This window comes from Cherax quadricarinatus, chromosome 11, assembly GCF_038502225.1.
Source record: "Cherax quadricarinatus isolate ZL_2023a chromosome 11, ASM3850222v1, whole genome shotgun sequence".
Classification (NCBI taxonomy): domain Eukaryota; kingdom Metazoa; phylum Arthropoda; class Malacostraca; order Decapoda; family Parastacidae; genus Cherax; species Cherax quadricarinatus.
Genome location: NC_091302.1, coordinates 49231686 through 49249787, shown reverse-complemented (window position 1 = coordinate 49249787; position 18102 = coordinate 49231686). Strand labels below are relative to the sequence as shown.

At 40.1% G+C, this 18102-nt stretch overlaps 1 protein-coding gene across 1 annotated transcript in view; it reads left to right on the top strand.

The window, feature by feature from the left end:
- Positions 1-5369, top strand: part of LOC128687589 (uncharacterized) — a 64583-nt gene extending 59214 nt beyond the window's left edge. Inside the window, exons 12-13 of the mRNA XM_070083867.1 lie at positions 385-640; positions 2428-5369. Of these exons, the coding sequence (XP_069939968.1) occupies positions 385-640; positions 2428-2645 (474 nt within the window). The 3' untranslated portion in view covers positions 2646-5369. The remainder of the gene's footprint in view (positions 1-384; positions 641-2427) is intronic.
- The last annotated feature ends 12733 nt before the right edge of the window (positions 5370-18102 follow it).

Sequence of the window (18102 nt, the reverse complement as noted above, 5' to 3'; positions counted from 1 at the left end):
TTGTTTTCATACCCATTTCACTGCTCAGTAACTTAAAATCAAGTACAGTACTGTATTGAAGTCATACCTGCTAGCTTCTCTCACTTTCTCTTTCACTTTTGAATGTGAATAGTCTATTTATTTTCCTAGAATTGTATTAAAATAATTTATTACTCTTTAAAATTAGCTTTTGTATCTATATTTACTGTATATCAGTTTTTAATATAATTTGGTTAAAACACACTGAGTCATTTTCCCAGCTTTATCCCATGAATAAACTTTGGCAGTTCAAAATGGAGCGTGGCAATTTTCATGGGATCCTCTAGAAAGTCAAGAAAAGGAACTGTATTTAATCTTAAGATCTTTACATATTTTGATGAATAAAGAAAGTTCATATCTCTGCAGATGGAGGTTGATGTAATAGAGGATATAGATGAGTACCAGACGTGGCCAGGATGGTTGACTCTGGCATTGCGGGTGCTCATCATGGTGTGGTTTCTGTTTGAGCTGCGCAACACCATGACATATGAGCATAATTCGAACAAGCTCCATTTCTTTCTGCACTTTGGTGCTGCCTCCCTTGTGTGGTTTATATACCTGCCAGTGGTAGCACTCATTGCCCTCCAAATTTCTCCTCTGTGGAGATATAAATTATTGTTGGGTAAGTGTTTTTAATCATCATTAGTGTCATCCTCACAGCTGTTCATCCCAGCCTTTGACTCCATGAGTTTTGTTTGCAAATTTTTGTGAAGTGTGTCAAATTTACTCTATTAGTATCCTGTGCTATATCAGTAAATGAATGGAATCCAAATGTTGACTTACACTGCCCAGTAGACATAGAGTACTGTCTCACTTTTGTCATTTGGAGAAACATGATGTATATTTAGCTTAAACTACACTTTTTTACGGCTTATCCTCATCTTTCTATTCTTCAAGCACTGTCTTTCACTCTTATTGCTTCTCTTATTAGTCATTGGCATGGAAAACAACTGTAGACTTACAGTCTGAGTAGATATATTAGAATTAATATACTATAACAACAAAATGGGAATTGACACAGTTACTTTTTGCTGATGATACTGTGCTTATGGGAGATTCTAAAGAAAAATTGCAAAGGTTAGTGGATGAGTTTGGGAGTGTGTGTAAAGGTAGAAAGTTGAAAGTGAACATAGAAAAGAGTAAGGTGATAAGGGTATCAAATGATTTAGATAAAGAAAAATTGGATATCAAATTGGGGAGGAGGAGTATGGAAGAAGTGAATGTTTTCAGATACTTGGGAGTTGACGTGTCGGCGAATGGATTTATGAAGGATGAGGTTAATCATAGAATTGATGAGGGGAAAAAAGGTGAGTAGTATGTTGAGGTATATGTGGAGACAAAAAACATTATCTATGGAGGCAAAGAAGGGAATGTATGAAAGTATAGTAGTACCAACACTCTTATATGGGTGTGAAGCTTGGGTTGTGAATGCAGCAGTGAGGAGGCAGTGGAGATGTCCTGTCTAAGGGCAATGTGTGGTGTAAATATTATGCAGAAAATTCAGAGTGTGGAAATTAGGAGAGGGTGTAGAGTTAATAAAAGTATTAGTCAGAGGGCTGAAGAGGGGTTGTTGAGGTGGTTTGGTCATTTAGAGAGAATGGATCAAAGTAGAATGACATGGAGAGCGTATAAACCTGTAGGAGAAGGAAGGCGGGGTAGGGGTCGTCCTCGAAAAGGTTGGAAGGAAGGGGTAAGGGAGGTTTTGTGGGCGAGGGGCTTGGACTTCCAGCAGGCGTGCATGAGCGTGTTCGATAGGAGTGAATAGACAAATGACGAATGGGAGTATTTGGGATATATGTTGGAGTATACAGTGGACCCCCGGTTAACGATATTTTTTCATTCCATAACGATCTGTTGGAGTATTGTGAAGTAGATTAGTCCATTTCAGACCCCCAAACATACAAGTATACATAAATACACTTACATAATTGGTCGCATTCGGAGGTAATCGTTATGCGGGGGTCCACTGTATATTGGTATAAATTTGTTTTAACTGAAAATTAAATCATTTTTATTTAGCTTTTCTAGTTGGATGAATTTTAAAATTATAGTTGTGAGAACATTAATAACAGTGTGCTTATTAGTTGGGCTCTTGATCCAAGGAATTGAAATTGCCTTGATAAATTAGACATACGTGCAACATTTGGGTATCTTTAATGAGGAAATGTTTTGCCACACAGTGGCTTCATCAGTCCATACAAAGGAGAATGGTGAAGAACAGGAGGAGTTTGAGGTAATCAGTCCCTCAGCCTTGAGTCGATGTGGTCAGTCCATCAATCTTGGAATTACGTTACCCTTTTAAAATGCCTGTTTACTGTACCTAACATTGCTAAGTTGCTGTATAATGCTAGTAGAGTTAGTGCTTTCTCATGTAGATTACTATGATAATGATTATTTTCTGCTTTTCAGGTTTTACTTATTCGGCCGATTTATTGGCCCATTCCTTTATGACTTACATGCTGTGGCCAGAGAGGTCTGAGCAGTATCTTCTGCTGGCATATGAGGCCGACCTCTCCAATGAGTTAGACGAGTTCAACGAAGCTCCACATATCATCAATCACTCAGATTCAGCCCTTCTCACCCCAATGTATGATTGTGACACAGAACCTCTCAAGATTAACGCATGAACATTTTATAAAATACAGGTGCCAAAGAACTTAGCAATGTTTTTTATCCACTGGAAATCTGTCGTTTCTTTTGTGTCTGAGGTAAAGCAAATAAATATTGTATTATGGTTATTTTCCCAGCTGCTCACTTAAGCACTATAGGAGAAGCAGTAGGGTAGTGTATAACAAGGAACGACATCTTTGTGCTGTTTCCTTTCCTTCCGGATAATTCACTTTGGGTAAATTCAAATGCTAGTCCCATTTAACAATACTGTGGCATATTCTCAGACTTTTGCATTATACTGTATGTCATAGCTTTCAACATTACATCTAAATTTTCTAACATTCTTTCCAAATAGAGACTTTAGCAAATGGATGACCTTTCTTGGTTGTACTTTGGGACCTGACGATCTGTTGGAGTGTGAGCAGGGTAATATTTAGTGAAGGGATTCAGGGAAACTGGTTATTTTTATATAGCTGGACTTGAGTCCTGGAAATGGGAAATACAATGCCTGCACTCTAAAGGAGGGGTTCGGGATATTAGCAGTTTGGAGGGATATGTCATGTATCTTTATACGTATATGCTTCTAAACTGTTGTGTTCTTTCCTTCCGGATAATTCACTTTGGGTAAATTCAAATGCTAGTCCCATTTAACAATACTGTGGCATATTCTCAGACTTTTGCATTATACTGTATGTCATAGCTTTCAACATTACATCTAAATTTTCTAACATTCTTTCCAAATAGAGACTTCAGCAAATGAATGACCTTTCTTAGTTGTACTTTGGAGAAAGCCATGAAGTTCAGACACTTGAATTAACAGATTTGTTGAATAGAGATCATTCATAGCAATGGCTTCATTGTAAGATCCAGTTGAGAAAGAAATTCATAAGTGAGTATTCTCCAGGTATGCTGGGAGGCTATTATGTTGCTATAAATCCTAGTATAGTTATGAGATGCCAGTTACCAACAGGTTAGCAACTATAGCTTTGCAGTTACAGTAGACCCTTACATTACATGGATTTATTTGGCACATTTTGGTTATTACACTATTGAAAAATTGTGGCATAATTTTAAACAACACTTCGTAAAATTAACTTAACACAGTTTAGTTTGCGGGAGGGGAAAAAATTTGGAGCATTGCCCACAGGATATTTCCCTAGCTCAGGCCACCGCCTTGCTGTGGGTGAGACCACTGTCTCCACGGGGGAAACATGCCACCATCCCCTGCCACCCCCGTCCCATCCCAGCCTTCCACTCATACGCGTCTAGGAGCTGGCTGTGTTTAGAGTGTGTTTTGATATTTTAATTGCCATATCTTGTATCTGCCAAGCAATCATGGCACCCAGTAGACACACAAGTGTTGCTGAAAGTGGCAAGAAAAGAGTTAAGCATTTAAGTCTTGGAGTTACAAAGAAAACTGAGATATTAGACAAGCTTATGAGTGGCTCACGTGTGGTGGATATAGCAAGAGCCTATGCCTTTAATGAAGCATCAGTTTGTACAGGTAAATATATGAGTTTGTGTGAATAACTGACCAACTGACTTGAATGACTTGACTTGCCTTACTGACTAATTTGACTTACTGACTTGGCTGATTTACTGACTTACTGACTTAAAGTTAGACTTTTTCACTGAAGAGGACCTTGACAAATCTAGAAGCAGTGCTCTGAAACAGTGTCTAGAGCAGCTGATGCCTTACTGTCAGCTGTGTAATGTACTGCAGGGTAAAATAGCCAGGAAATCCATTACAGAATTTATGCACACTCCAGTACAAACATCAACTTCAGTACCAGAACTTCTACCATCCACCTCAGCCCAGTAGAGCTACAACATAACCCTCCACTCTTTGCAATCATTGACAAACACTAGCACCTACAATTTTAGGTAAGAGATACTATTATTTCTGTTGCATTTGTAGTATCTTAAGCAGTAAAAACAACATAATACATCACGACAATGAACAACAATTACATATTCACTTTCATTTGTGTAAGATCTGGAGGTCTAAAAAATGTTTGCTTTTTTGGGGCTCCCAGGAACGTAACCCCATTTTTCCTGCAAATTCTTCAGTTTATCTAACACAGCATTTTCAGGAACGTAACTACCATGTAATATAAGGGTCTAGTGTGTATCATTCACAGGTTTCTCTTGAATCTCTTCTTTTTTCTTCCCTTTTTCATTTTCCTCCTTTTTTTCCTTTCTCATCACTTCCTCCTTTCCTCCTGTTAGTAGTCTTCCCCTTCTTCCTCCTATATCTCTTTCTTCCTTTCCCCTTTTTTTCTTCTCTTTACTGCTTCATATGGAGCTTTATCAGTGATTGCACTTCTTTGTCTCATTATCTATCATTATAAAAACTAGAGGAACTTATTTGGGTAACATACAGACTCATCCTTATGCAACATGAGCCAATAATACAAAATAATTATTTAGAGGTGAGTGGAACCTGAATGAGTAGGGTAACTGGGTGAAAAGACATGAAATGGTAATAATATAAACCTGAGAATGTGTGAATAGCTTTTAGATGGGACTGCATCATTATGTACCAAACATTAATATAGGATCACTTTCAATTAATGTTTGAATATTATTCAGAAATGATTAATAATTTTATCTGTACAAAAGTAATAGGCAAACGAGTCTTTCCCAATTATTAGTACATTTTTATAAAGGGGAAGCAGGGCACAAATTTTGCTGTAATTATTTTTATTACAAATTTGTACAAAATATTTAATTTTAGAAAATAGTATATCTATTTAACACAGAATCACTTTTAAATACTGCAGCATGACTACAAAAGAAATCCAAGGTGAAGCTAAGAAAAGTGGGGAGTAAGAAGTAAGTGAAGCTGCTGAAGGAATATGGTGGTTTGTGCATGATAAACTGGAATACATAAAGTATTGACATAAGGAGGATTGAAGTGAGAGAAGGCTTAAATATGAAGAGTGTGTTTGGCAAGAAGTAGCTGATTGGACATAGGTAAATTCCTATTCAAAGTTGTAAGATGTGCAAAGACCTTGAATTTTTTTTAAAGCACTGACTGTTTCCCACCAAGGCAGGGTGACCTAGGGAAGGAAAACAAATTTCCCATCACTTGTTCCCTAGCTGGGTAGGATGAGTTGATAATGCCTTTCCATATACTTGGTTTATATCACAATCAAGAACTCATAATCTGGGAAGCAAATTAGAGAGCCATACAGAAAAAAAAATGAGAAATGTGGTGTACAATAAAGGAACATTTTGTAGTACAGTATCCTCTTCAAGGGGGGCTCCTTGGCGTGGTGAAGAGGCTCTTGGTCTGAGGAATTAGACCTATCGGTCTTCTTCCTCAGACCGAACCTAATTACCCCCCAATCTCCCCTCCCCTATCCCATCCTCCCCATCCTCCCCTTTTTCCTTTCCTCCTCCTCCTCCCCACTCCTCCCTTTTGCCCTTCCTCTTTTTGTCCTTTGGGATTTCTCCCACAGGCGCGCTAGTTCCTAGGTAGGAGAAAGGACACCGGGGTCCATCCCATTCCGTTGAGGTTTCTTGGCGGTGGCGTAGTTTGCCGTGGAATCTGGATTGCCTAGGGATGTCCCGATCCCTCTCCGGTATCCCGGAGTAGCTTTGGGTGTCTTTTGGGCGACGGGTGTAGCTCTGGAAGCCACCTTTCGGATTCCGGGGGTGGTGGCTGAAGGAGGTATGCTTTGTGGCGGATATCCGGCCGCCCTCTCTTTTGTCCACCGAGGTAGCTCGGCAGATGTGAGGTTGCTATCCCAGATTGCTGGTTTACTGGCATGAAGGGTAGGGTATGGCACGGGTTCCATGCTGCATCTGCGCTACTAGCGGTGTCGAGTCCTCTTGGGCGCGGAGGGAGATTTCTGGCCCTTTCATCCCTCCTAGGAACTATCCCTCCCCGGTCCCCCCTTTTTTTTTCTTTTTTTTATTTTTATTTTCTTTTCTTCTTTCTTTTTTTTTCTTAAAAACAAAAAGAAAGAAGTAACCTAACCATGGCAGCCCTAGTCCATGAACCTGGTACCCCCGGGCCCCTTCTTGATACCGCACCCCGTTCTGACCCCGCCTCGTCTTTGGACCACTCTTCAGACATTCCTCATGCCTCTGTACCTATTGCCGGTGCTGTTTCCTCACCCGCTTCAGGTACTGAGGCCTCGACTGACTCCTTCGATTTATCAGACCTTCGCTCTCCTCTGACTATGCTTCCGGCCTCTCCCTCTACGGTGCGGCAATTTTCAAATCGCCGACCCGTTCCACGTCGGACCAACTCTGGTCCCACGCCTAAACGTCAACGACAATTACCTGCTGATGATACCTCTCCACCTTCACCTTCTCGTTCTTCTCAGAAACGATCGACATGTCCTTCACTACCTTTCCACGCTCAGTTTCAGACTGAACAGTGGACTAAATTCTTCACTTTACGACCAACTTCCTCTACTGCCTATCTTTCTGACCATAGTATTGGCAAGGCACTCCTACGCCATGTTGGTAAAGATATTTCTTTTCATGCTCTTAAGAGCGGTACGCGCATCATTACCGTACAGAATGCTACCCAGGCTCGTGAGCTCTCTCGTCTTACCCATATAGATACTGTTCCTGTCACCCTTGAAAAACATCATTCCCTCAATTCTTGTAGTGGTACCGTTATTCTGCCCCATACCATAGTTCAACAAAATTTCCAGACATGTGGCACCGACATTCTAGAACAGCTGGAACTCCAAGATCTCCCAATCCTCAAGGTAGACACTTACGTTCTTCCTGCCCGTGGGCGGAGACGATACCCTAGCAATGTGGCTCGTTTAACTTTTGACAGCCGAGAACTCCCATCCTCCGTTTATATAGCAGGACATCGGTTACAAGTTCGAAAGGTGATCCCTACACCACAACAGTGTAGAAATTGCTGGCGATTTGGCCATCCAGCGAAATATTGCAGATCTATCGCCGAATGCCCAGTCTGTGGTGCCGATGACCATTCTAATACGTCTTGCAATCGATCTCCCTCTTGCCTTAACTGTCATGAGGCTCACCCTTCGTACTCTCGCCGTTGTCAGGTCTATTTAAACGAGCGGGAAATCCGTTACCTCAAAGAGACAGAAGGTCTCCCTTATGCCATGGCAGTTTCTCATCTCCGCCTCCAAGGGAGACTCCCACGTGTTTCTTATTCCCGTGTTTCAAAACGTCCCCCCACTTCTGGTATCCCATCTTCTACACCCACCTCTGTGGTTACCTCTCCCATAATCACTCCTGTATCTAATCCTTTTGCTGTCCTCGGCTCAGACGTCCCTACTTCAACGCCTCAGTCTAATCTCGCTTCTTCGAGTTCTCTCTTACAAGCCTCAGTATCGACGAGACCTCGTACAACACCTCTTCCCAATCGTCCCTCTACTTCTCAAAAGTCAAAAAAAGGTCCGGTAACACCTCCTACCCATCTTCCACCTCCTCATTTTACCCTCCCTGTCTCTGTCCCTAGTTCTTCCCCTCTCACTGGCTCAGTTACAAGTGCAGAGGTTCACCCTCCTCCTCGTAATGTACCTTCCTCCCCTGTTCCCTCCCAAGTTTCTTCCTCTTCTGCCACCTCCCAGGTTCCTGTCTCTTCTGTCCCCTGCCACGCTTCTCCAGTTCCCTCCACCCTTTCGCCCCCCCCTACCTTGGTACAGTCCAATACAGTTCCAATCTTTACTCATCCTCCCCCTACCATTCCCAATATTGTCTCCCATACGACATCTCTGAATTCCGAAACACTTGAAGCAATCTCTGAATATATTGCAGAGACCAAACCATCAATGGACACTGATCCACCTTCCGCTCTTCCTCTCTCCTCTGCTCCATCTGCGCAACTCCTTTCTTCACAGCGCACCGTTCCTTCGCTGCTTGAACATTTTCCACTGCCTCCGCATGTGGACTTTTCTAACCCTTCTAGTCCGTAGGAACCCTTACCTGCGGATTTCAAGTATCTTTATCATTGCCAATCATGGCCTTTTTACAGTGGAATATACGCGGCCTCAGGGGTAATCGGGGTGAGCTTCAGATGTTACTCTCCCAGTTTGCCCCTGTTGGTGTTTGCTTACAGGAACCAAAATTACACTCTGCTGTTATTTCTCACATCTCAGGCTATAATTTATTGTATTCTTCAGATCCTTTTCCTGATGGGACCTTTAATGAAAGTGCCCTTCTTCTCCGCACTGATATTCCGTACCATCAGCTATTTGTTCATACTTCGCTGCATTACACAGCAGCCCGTATCCACTTACATAGGTGGTATACGCTCTGTTCTTTATATCTCTCTCCTTCTCGGGCATTATCTATTCCGGATTTTGCCTTCCTTGTTTCGTCATTACCGCCACCGATTCTGTTACTTGGTGATTTTAATGCCCACCATTTCCTCTGGGGAGGGTCTCACTGTGATTCCCGTGGAATTCAGTTAGAGGCTTTTCTTGCCACCCACCCCCTCCATGTTTTAAATACAGGTACTCACACCCATTTTGATCCTCGGACTCATACTCTCTCTTGCATCGATCTCTCAGTTTGCTCTTCCTCCGCCGCATTAGACTTTACTTGGTCTGTTCTCCCGGACTTACATGACAGTGATCATTTCCCAATCATTCTTACTTCCCCTTCATATTCGCCACCTCTTCGCACCCCACGCTGGCAATTTAATCGGGCAAATTGGAACCTTTACTCACACCTGACTGTTTTTAAAGAGGTTCCTTCTTCGTCCTCCATCGATGAGCTTTTACACCTCTTCTCGTCCTCCGTTTTCACCGCAGCTTCTCATTCTATACCCCAAACTTCGGGCAGGCATTCTCAGAAATGCGTGCCTTGGTGGTCTCCTGCTTGTGCTCGTGCAGTACATTTGAAACGCGCTGCATGGGGCAGGTACCGGTACAATAGAACCACAGAGCGACTCCTTGATTTTAAACAGAAGCGTGCGATCGCTCGCCGTGTCATCCGTGACGCTAAACGCACTTGCTGGCGAGATTATGTCTCCACCATCACCTCTGCTTCCTCTATGAGTGCAGTCTGGAAAAAAGTACGAAAACTGAGTGGTAAATATTCTCCTGACCCGGCTCCTGTTCTGCGGGTTGCCGGTGTTGATATAGCAAACCCACTAGATGTTGCCAATGAAATTGGCAATCATCTGGTCCGTATTTCTCAGGGACTCCATCTATGCCCCTCATTTCTTTCCTCAAAGTCTGCCAGAGAGTTAGCACCCTTGGACTTTTCTTCTCTCAGAGAAGAACAGTATAATGTGCCTTTTACACTTCAAGAACTGGAGGCAACACTCTCAGCTTGTCGATCATCGGCAGCTGGGCCCGACGACATTCATATTCGTATGCTACAACATTTACATCAGTCAGCCCTTGCAGTCCTATTACACCTTTACAATCTTATTTGGTCACAAGGAGTTCTTCCACAGCTGTGGAAATCCGCCATTGTTCTCCCTTTCCGCAAACCAGGCACTACGGGACATGAAACCTCCCACTATCGTCCCATTGCTCTTACCAGTGCAGTTTGCAAAGTAATGGAACGTCTAGTAAATAGACGTTTAGTGTGGTATTTAGAGACACACAACAGTCTCTCCACTCGTCAATATGGCTTTCGTAAGGGACGTTCTACCATAGACCCCTTACTGCGCTTGGATACGTATGTTCGTAATGCCTTTGCGAATAACCACTCAGTTATTGCCATATTTTTTGACCTTGAGAAGGCATATGACACAACTTGGAGGTATAATATTTTAGCCCAAGCCCACTCCTTAGGCCTTCGAGGCAATCTACCATCCTTCCTTAAGAACTTTTTAACTGACAGGCATTTCCGTGTTCGGATTAATAATGTGCTCTCCCCGGACTTTGTCCAAGCTGAAGGTGTCCCCCAGGGATGTGTTCTGAGCACAACACTTTTTCTCCTTGCTATTAATGATTTGGCCTCTAGTCTTCCATCAAATATTTGGTCATCACTCTATGTTGATGACTTTGCTATTGCCTGTGCAGGCGCTGACTGTCACCTCCTTACAGTTTCTCTCCAGCATGCAGTCGACCGTGTTTCCAATTGGGCCACCACACATGGGTTTAAATTTTCCAGCACTAAAACCCACCAAATCACTTTCACTAGACGCTCTGTCATCTCTGATCATCCTTTGTACCTCTATGGCTCACGTATCCCTGAACGTGATACAGTCAAGTTTCTGGGCCTCCTCTTTGATCGTAGGTTATCCTGGAAACCTCACATTACCTCTCTGAAGGCAACTTGTCACAGCCGGCTGAACCTTCTTAAAACCCTTGCTCATCTTTCGTGGGGAGCTGATCGTCGAACCCTCCTTCACCTACATTCCACCCTTATTTTATCGAAACTTGATTATGGTGACCAGATCTATTCAGCGGCATCTCCTGCTACTCTCTCTAGCCTTAACCCCATTCATCACCAAGGATTACGTTTATGCCTTGGTGCTTTTCGCTCTTCCCCTGTCGAAAGCCTCTATGCAGAAGCGAACGTTCCATCCTTATCCGATCGCCGTGATGCCCATTGCCTGCGCTACTATGTACGCTCTCATGATCTCCGCAATCCTTCCATTTATAGAATGGTCACTGATATTAGTAGACATTCTTTATTTGTTCGCCGCCCCTGCTTACTCCGTCCCTTCTCTCTTCGCCTTCATTCGCTCTTGTCTTCTCTTCAACTACCACCTTTCTATGTACATGTAGCATCTCACTTTTCCCTACCCCCCTGGGAGGTCCCAGCTGTTCGAGTCTGTTCTTTCTCCCTCCCTTGCTCGAAAGCCCAACTGTCTACGGTCGCTTCCCGCTCTCTTTTTCTTGACCACTTTCACTCTCATTCTCATGCCATTGCTGTGTACACAGATGGCTCTAAGTCTTCTGACGGCGTAGGATTCGCAGCAGTGTTTCCGGACAGCGTCGTACAAGGGCATTTACTATCTTCAGCTAGTATTTTTACTGCTGAATTATATGCCATCCTTACAGCACTTATCCGTATTGCATCTATGCCTGTGTCATCATTTGTGGTTGTCTCAGACTCCCTTAGTGCTTTACAGGCTATACAAAAATTTGATACACCTCACCCCTTAGTCCTCCGTATCCAACTTTGGCTACGCCGCATCTTTACTAAGCATAAAGATATTGTTTTTTGTTGGGTCCCTGGTCATGTTGACGTACAGGGCAATGAACAGGCAGACACTGCTGCGCGGTCAGCAGTACATGACCTACCAGTTTCTTACAGAGGTATTCCATGTACGGACTATTTTGCTGTAATATCTTCCCACCTTCACACCCGTTGGCAACAACGTTGGTCTACTATGCTCGGCAACAAACTTCAGTCTATTAAACCGAGTATAGGTTACTGGCCGTCTTCTTATCACCAGTGTCGAGGTTGGGAGACTACTCTCTCCCGTCTTCGCATTGGCCATACTCGTCTTACTCATGGATATCTCATGGAGAGGCGTCTTGCTCCTCTCTGTGAGAATTGCCAAGCTCCATTATCAGTCAGCCACATTCTGTTGGACTGCCCACTTTATCAACGAGCACGCAGAATTTACCTCTGTCGTCGTCTTCGCCCCGCTGCTCTCTCTTTACCTTCCCTTCTCGCTGATGGACCCACCTTTCATCCGGACTCTCTTATTGACTTTTTGACAACGACTGACTTACTTCACAAATTCTGATACTTTCAGCCCTTTCTACTTGTATCTCTTGCTACCCTCTACCCCCGTACTATCCCCTGCCCCGCTGTTTTCTGTAACCTGCTGATCATCCCCCCTCCCTCCTGCCATCCAATTCCCTTGCTTCCTTCCCTACCCTGCAGCGCTGTATAGCCCTTGTGGCTTAGCGCTTCTTTTTGATTATAATAATAATAATGTAGTACAGTATTTTATGTAGCATTATGTAACATTTATCAGAGCTGCCCCTCTCGGTATGTATTCAGTATATTGTTGCTGCACTTTATCCTGTAATCATTAAATACATGTTTATAGTTGTTTAGTCTCCCACCCTTTAGATTTGTACATTTGATTCCTCTGTGATTTATTGTAATAAATAGTGAGTCAGTGGTCATATGAAAAGATGTTAATCACTTATTCAGAGTTATTAAAATGAAATATGTTAATCATTTTGGCATCAGAAATATATTTACAGTATACCATAGTTCTTATTAAGTTCAGTATGAAAAGACAGAAATCATAGTTTGTTAGTAAAAGAATGCTGTTTTAGTATTAGGAGTGAATTGACCTTAGTCGTGTAGCCATGCTTAAGTGCAGTATTTTGTACATTAGTCTTATCATTTTTATCAAGAAGACATGAAATATAGTATTAAAATGCAATTATGTAAGCTCATTTACATTGCTCATTTCTTAAGATTTATCCTAATAACTTTTATATGAATTAATGGTGCTCCAGCTATTGAACACAAACTTGTGTAGATGCACAGCATCTAATATAATTATTTCACATATAGTAGAGCCTTACTTAGCATGGCATATCAGTTTTCAAAAATTACTGCACAGCCTTAACACCCACAGTATGAACTCTAAAATAAAGGGTTGGGTTTGAAACTTTTTTAAAGTTAATGACTCAAAAAAAAAAAATTGGACAATTTTTAAGTTTAGAAATTATACATCTTACTTGCCCTCCAGTAGCCAAGTTAAGTTAGGCAGTGTGACTGATTCCATCCCGTGCTGCTATGACTTATTAATGTGCTTGCAATGTTCAAAATATTCCTTTGTTAGTTACTTTTCATTTTTTATCTTGATGATCTGCAGACATCATACTGTACTGATAATTTCTGTTATCACTTTCACTACCAGATGAAGCAGAAATTTCTGTGACTTTCACATACATGCTAAATGTTCAAATGTTTAAAGATGCCACCTTGTGCTGCCAGGTGAGAGACTGTTATGGGAAATCCTCAAGGATCCTCACAGCACCAGTCTTATTGAGCTGCAGGTAAAACTACTAATCCATTATCGAATCACTTTAACTTGTAGTATATACCCAATTCTTTAAATAGCACACTTATCCTAAATGGATGAATGTTTAACCGTCATTGTCTTGATATATCAAGGTAAATATTGGCTATTTTGAAGCTAAGCATCGATTTTCTCCATCAGTGTCATATTTTCACTTTACTGCCTCCTCTTGACTTCTAGTGTTACATTAAGCAAGTTTTTAATTAGGATTTTCATACATAACATACAAGAACAAATTTTACAGTGGTCTTAATGGCATACATATTATAGGCACATAAAAGTACATTATATATATTTAACCTAGGATTACCACATAAAATCATTACAAGTGATCCTCTTGAGTGCCATGGTTAATGTGTAACAACAAAGGACACAAAATTTCAAAAAAAAAAAAATTATGTTAGCTGACTCACTGAGATAGCTGATTGATGTTGGGTGGAAGGGTTGTCAAGACCCAACCCACGTACGTGTGTGAACGGTTCAGGCAGCCATCAGACTCATGGTTGAATTTTTCATATTTTCATTGGTGCTGACTCCTCAGGGGAGGTTACTTGTTGCTAGTAAGGGGCTCTTGATTCAAGAAATTGGACATCTCTTCCTCTTCCTTAGACTGAACCTGATTACTTCCCATTCACCAGATGCTGAATAATGCCTATGGGTTTAGAGCTTCTCCTTAAATACAGTAATTCAGTACTGAATCTTGTTTATCAAGAGTATGTTGGGCTAAGTAACATATTGGTCTCCTCATCAACCATATTACAATATGGTTGATGAGGAGACCAATTAGGTTTAATTGTATTTTCTTTGCATATTTTAGCAGTGGAATATTCTGCTTTACAGAAAATGGAGGTATGGATTTAGTTTACATGCAAGGTATTGTCATTGAACCTGTTACTCTCAAGATAGCACATAACCAAAGCAAGACTACCTTTCTGCCACAACAAATACCCTTTTTTTGCAGAAGAGTTAAAAGGAAAATGCCTGCTTTAAAGTGGGGACCTCGATTTGTTCAAGATTTTGCCAAAGACTGTTGCCTCAAAAAAAAATAAAATAAGGACATACAGTGAGAGTTGCACAGTATATTACTTGCCAGCATTTTGCTTTATGTTTATGATAGTTGATAGCAGAGGTCTTGATTAATAAAAAATGGAAATGGTCTTTTAATAACATATGTTAACCATAAACTAGTATCAGGGCATTGTATTAATTAGAAATATAGATACTTAGAGAGCCTGCATACAGGAGGGCCCCACTTATACAGCAGGTTAGGTCTGGGCTACTGCTGTAAAGTGAATCATAACCTTTCACTTTCAAATGCATATAAAAGCCCGATAACACTATCATATATTAGCAATAGAGCTAGGCCTAAAAAAATGCACATAAAGTACACACATTACTTACCTTAAAATATTTTCATCCTTTGCTTATAGTGAGTGGTGAATATATTTATTGTAGGCAGTCTAAATAAATAGTGTCAGTATAATTGAAAACCGTTGTAAAGCAAACTGCTGTAAAGTGAAGCGATGTAAAGCAGGGCCTGCCTGTATATAATTGCTTATAAAATAATCATAAATTATTATTATTTTTGTTAAAGCCCTTGGTTTACCTGTGTACTGGTCTGCCCACTGCACTGCTGGCTGGTGCTATGTAAACCTAGCTGTATTCTCCTACTCTGTTGCTCTTAATGAATTCTAGGTGATATGTTGAATAGGTTAAAGAGTCTGTTCTGCGGTTGGTTTTCCTCTCCACATTTTACCCAATCGCCTCTGTACTCTTGATTCAATAATAAAAAAGATTTAAAATTAGGATATTTGAGTTGGTTTGGCAAATGTATACTCATAACAGTTTGAATTTCCTTGATATAGGAAGCTCTTGAAGCATTTAATTAAACTCTGTGATGGCCATATATATTAGCATATTGGGCAACAGTTAAATTAATAGTTGTTTAAAGTATATTCATTATCATTTATGTGCAATGAGAGTTATATTTTGTTACTGTATTAAGATTATGTATATTTTAGTAGTATAGAATGCTGTCATTGAATTTTTTTTTATGTAAAGTGATGTCATTTAATTACAAGTTGATACCGGGACTGTTATTTTTAGTTATAGATGTATATTATCACTCAAGATTAGCTAAAAGCAGTGATATATTTAATCAGTGCATTGCAGTGCATTTATTTCAAAAGTCACTGGTAAATGACTTGAAATACCACTTTTATTCACCCATGACACTGGGTGAATAAAGGTGGATGGAACAATTCACAATAGAGAGAGGAAACTTCAGATGACATGTCCATCCTGGACTTGATGAATGGTCCAGGATGAACTGAAACAGTGCTTAAAGTTCCTTCAAATTGTGGGTTAGTTTGGAATACTGGTGCAACTACACTGATTGAAGAGTTAGATACATGCAACATCTGGGTATCTTTACTTGTAGATGTTTTGCCATCCAGTGGCTTTATCAGTACAATACTTGGACATAATCTGATGACTGTAGAAATATACAGAAGACAATGGAAGATGAGGTAATCAGCCCTTAAGCCTAGGAACAGGTGATGAGCACCATGGTCTTGATGTTGCACTTGTCTATTTCTTCATCTTGTCAGTGTTGTATACCATTGATACACAGGTCGGCCATCACTAATCCGGCATCATTGTTACCTGTAGTGTGCTGGATTACAGTGTGGTTAGGTTAGAATACACTTAATTAACCTATCAATGGGCTCTCTGCTACATCTTCCTCATTTTCTTCACTGCTTTCTCCTCTACTGGTTTACTGCTGTGGATTTACTACCATCTGCACAATTTCTGAGTCAATATAATGATGAAATTTGAGTCAGTATAATGATTTGAGTCATTATAATGATGAAATTTGAAATTATGCTAGCCAAAATTAGTGCCGGATTACTGATGGAACCGGGTAACTGATTGCCAGATTAGTGATGGCCGACCTGTATAACTACACTGATTGTATATTACTTCTATAAAGTGTAAATAAGTAGTGCAGTGAATCCTTCATACTCTCAAAATATTTAAATATCCATACATATATAGTTGCAGTATTAAACTAGTAAAATCCATAGTTCTGTATACATTTTTGTTTTATCCCATAAAATATTCTTAGTAATTTTCCTCAAAAGGGAAATTATTTTTATTTTTTTATCTTGGAAATAAGAATGTGACCTCAGAGACAAGCTTTACAAAGTGATCATAAAATGTACATCAAGCAATTGACTCTTGGGATATTAATTTGGGTGATGAGAATTAATATGCAGAAAATACTGCATGTTATAGTCTAAATATTGGATGAGGGGGAAGGGGTTAAATTTTTATATAGGATAAAATTTGTAATTATCATAGATTGTGCAATACCTGGTAGGAAGCTGAAATGGGATGTTCCCAAACACTACATCGTTTTGTTGAAAAATTATTTAATGTATGAAAGAAATGGAAGTTATTTCAAGAAGTGAACTGTTCAATTTGAAATTGGTTTTAATCATCAAAACTTTATGCACTTTTTCTTACCAATGAACATAATTTTTATTTTTCAATTATTTTAAGTATAAATTTTTATGCTGAAAAGTGGTTTCCACTTCAGTATAATAGCGGTGCACTAAGTGTGGGGACCGTTTCGTAATGTGGTGAAGGTTCATTTCATAAAACTGACATCCAGCTGTTTTATAATATTTTTCAGTATTACCTTAAAAGTATCTTGAAATCTTGCATGTCTTCTGTTGAGCCATTTCTTGAACTGGTATCATTTTGTAGGTGCAAGTGCTGTGTGGTGTCAGTAGTCAGTATCTACCACATTTCTCACCAACAAAAGATTGATTGATTAATATATTGCATCTGTATATTTTGGTAATATACTGTACTGTTTTACATATATTGAAAGTACTGAAGTGTGAATGAAATTCAGTATAGTAGTACGTAAATATAATCACAAATCTTGTAAAGAGAGGTACAGTATTGCTCTTTGTTAATGAGTGAGAAGCATCTTAGTTTTAAAATTGTTCTCCCTAGTTTATTAATTTGAAAAGAGAAATATGGCTACTAGTTTTACAGAGTGTGGTTATTTAAATACTTTATTGTTTTGGCATCTCAACAAGTTAAGGCAAAAGTCAGTGTCAAGGATAAAAGTGTATGGTAGTAATAATAGGGTAGACCCTATTTACGTGTGTGACAAGTGGCCAGACACTTGAGTTTACCATAGACCTAAATTTTCTCTACACATTTTTGAATATTGTGCATACCATTAGTTGTGTTAATATTAGACAATGGTTGTATAGGAAACAAAATCATTTTTTTTTTAATTATATGATGTTAAATATGAAATGTCAAAGATAATCCTGGACATTGTGCTTTCAAAAAAGTTCCTTGGTAGCTTACCTTGCGTACAATACTCACCATCCAAATATATTTTTTATCACATTGGCCGTCTCTCCCCAAATATATGGTTACATAAATGTATTAAAAGAGAAGATGCCCATGTCTTAATTTTTCTTAAT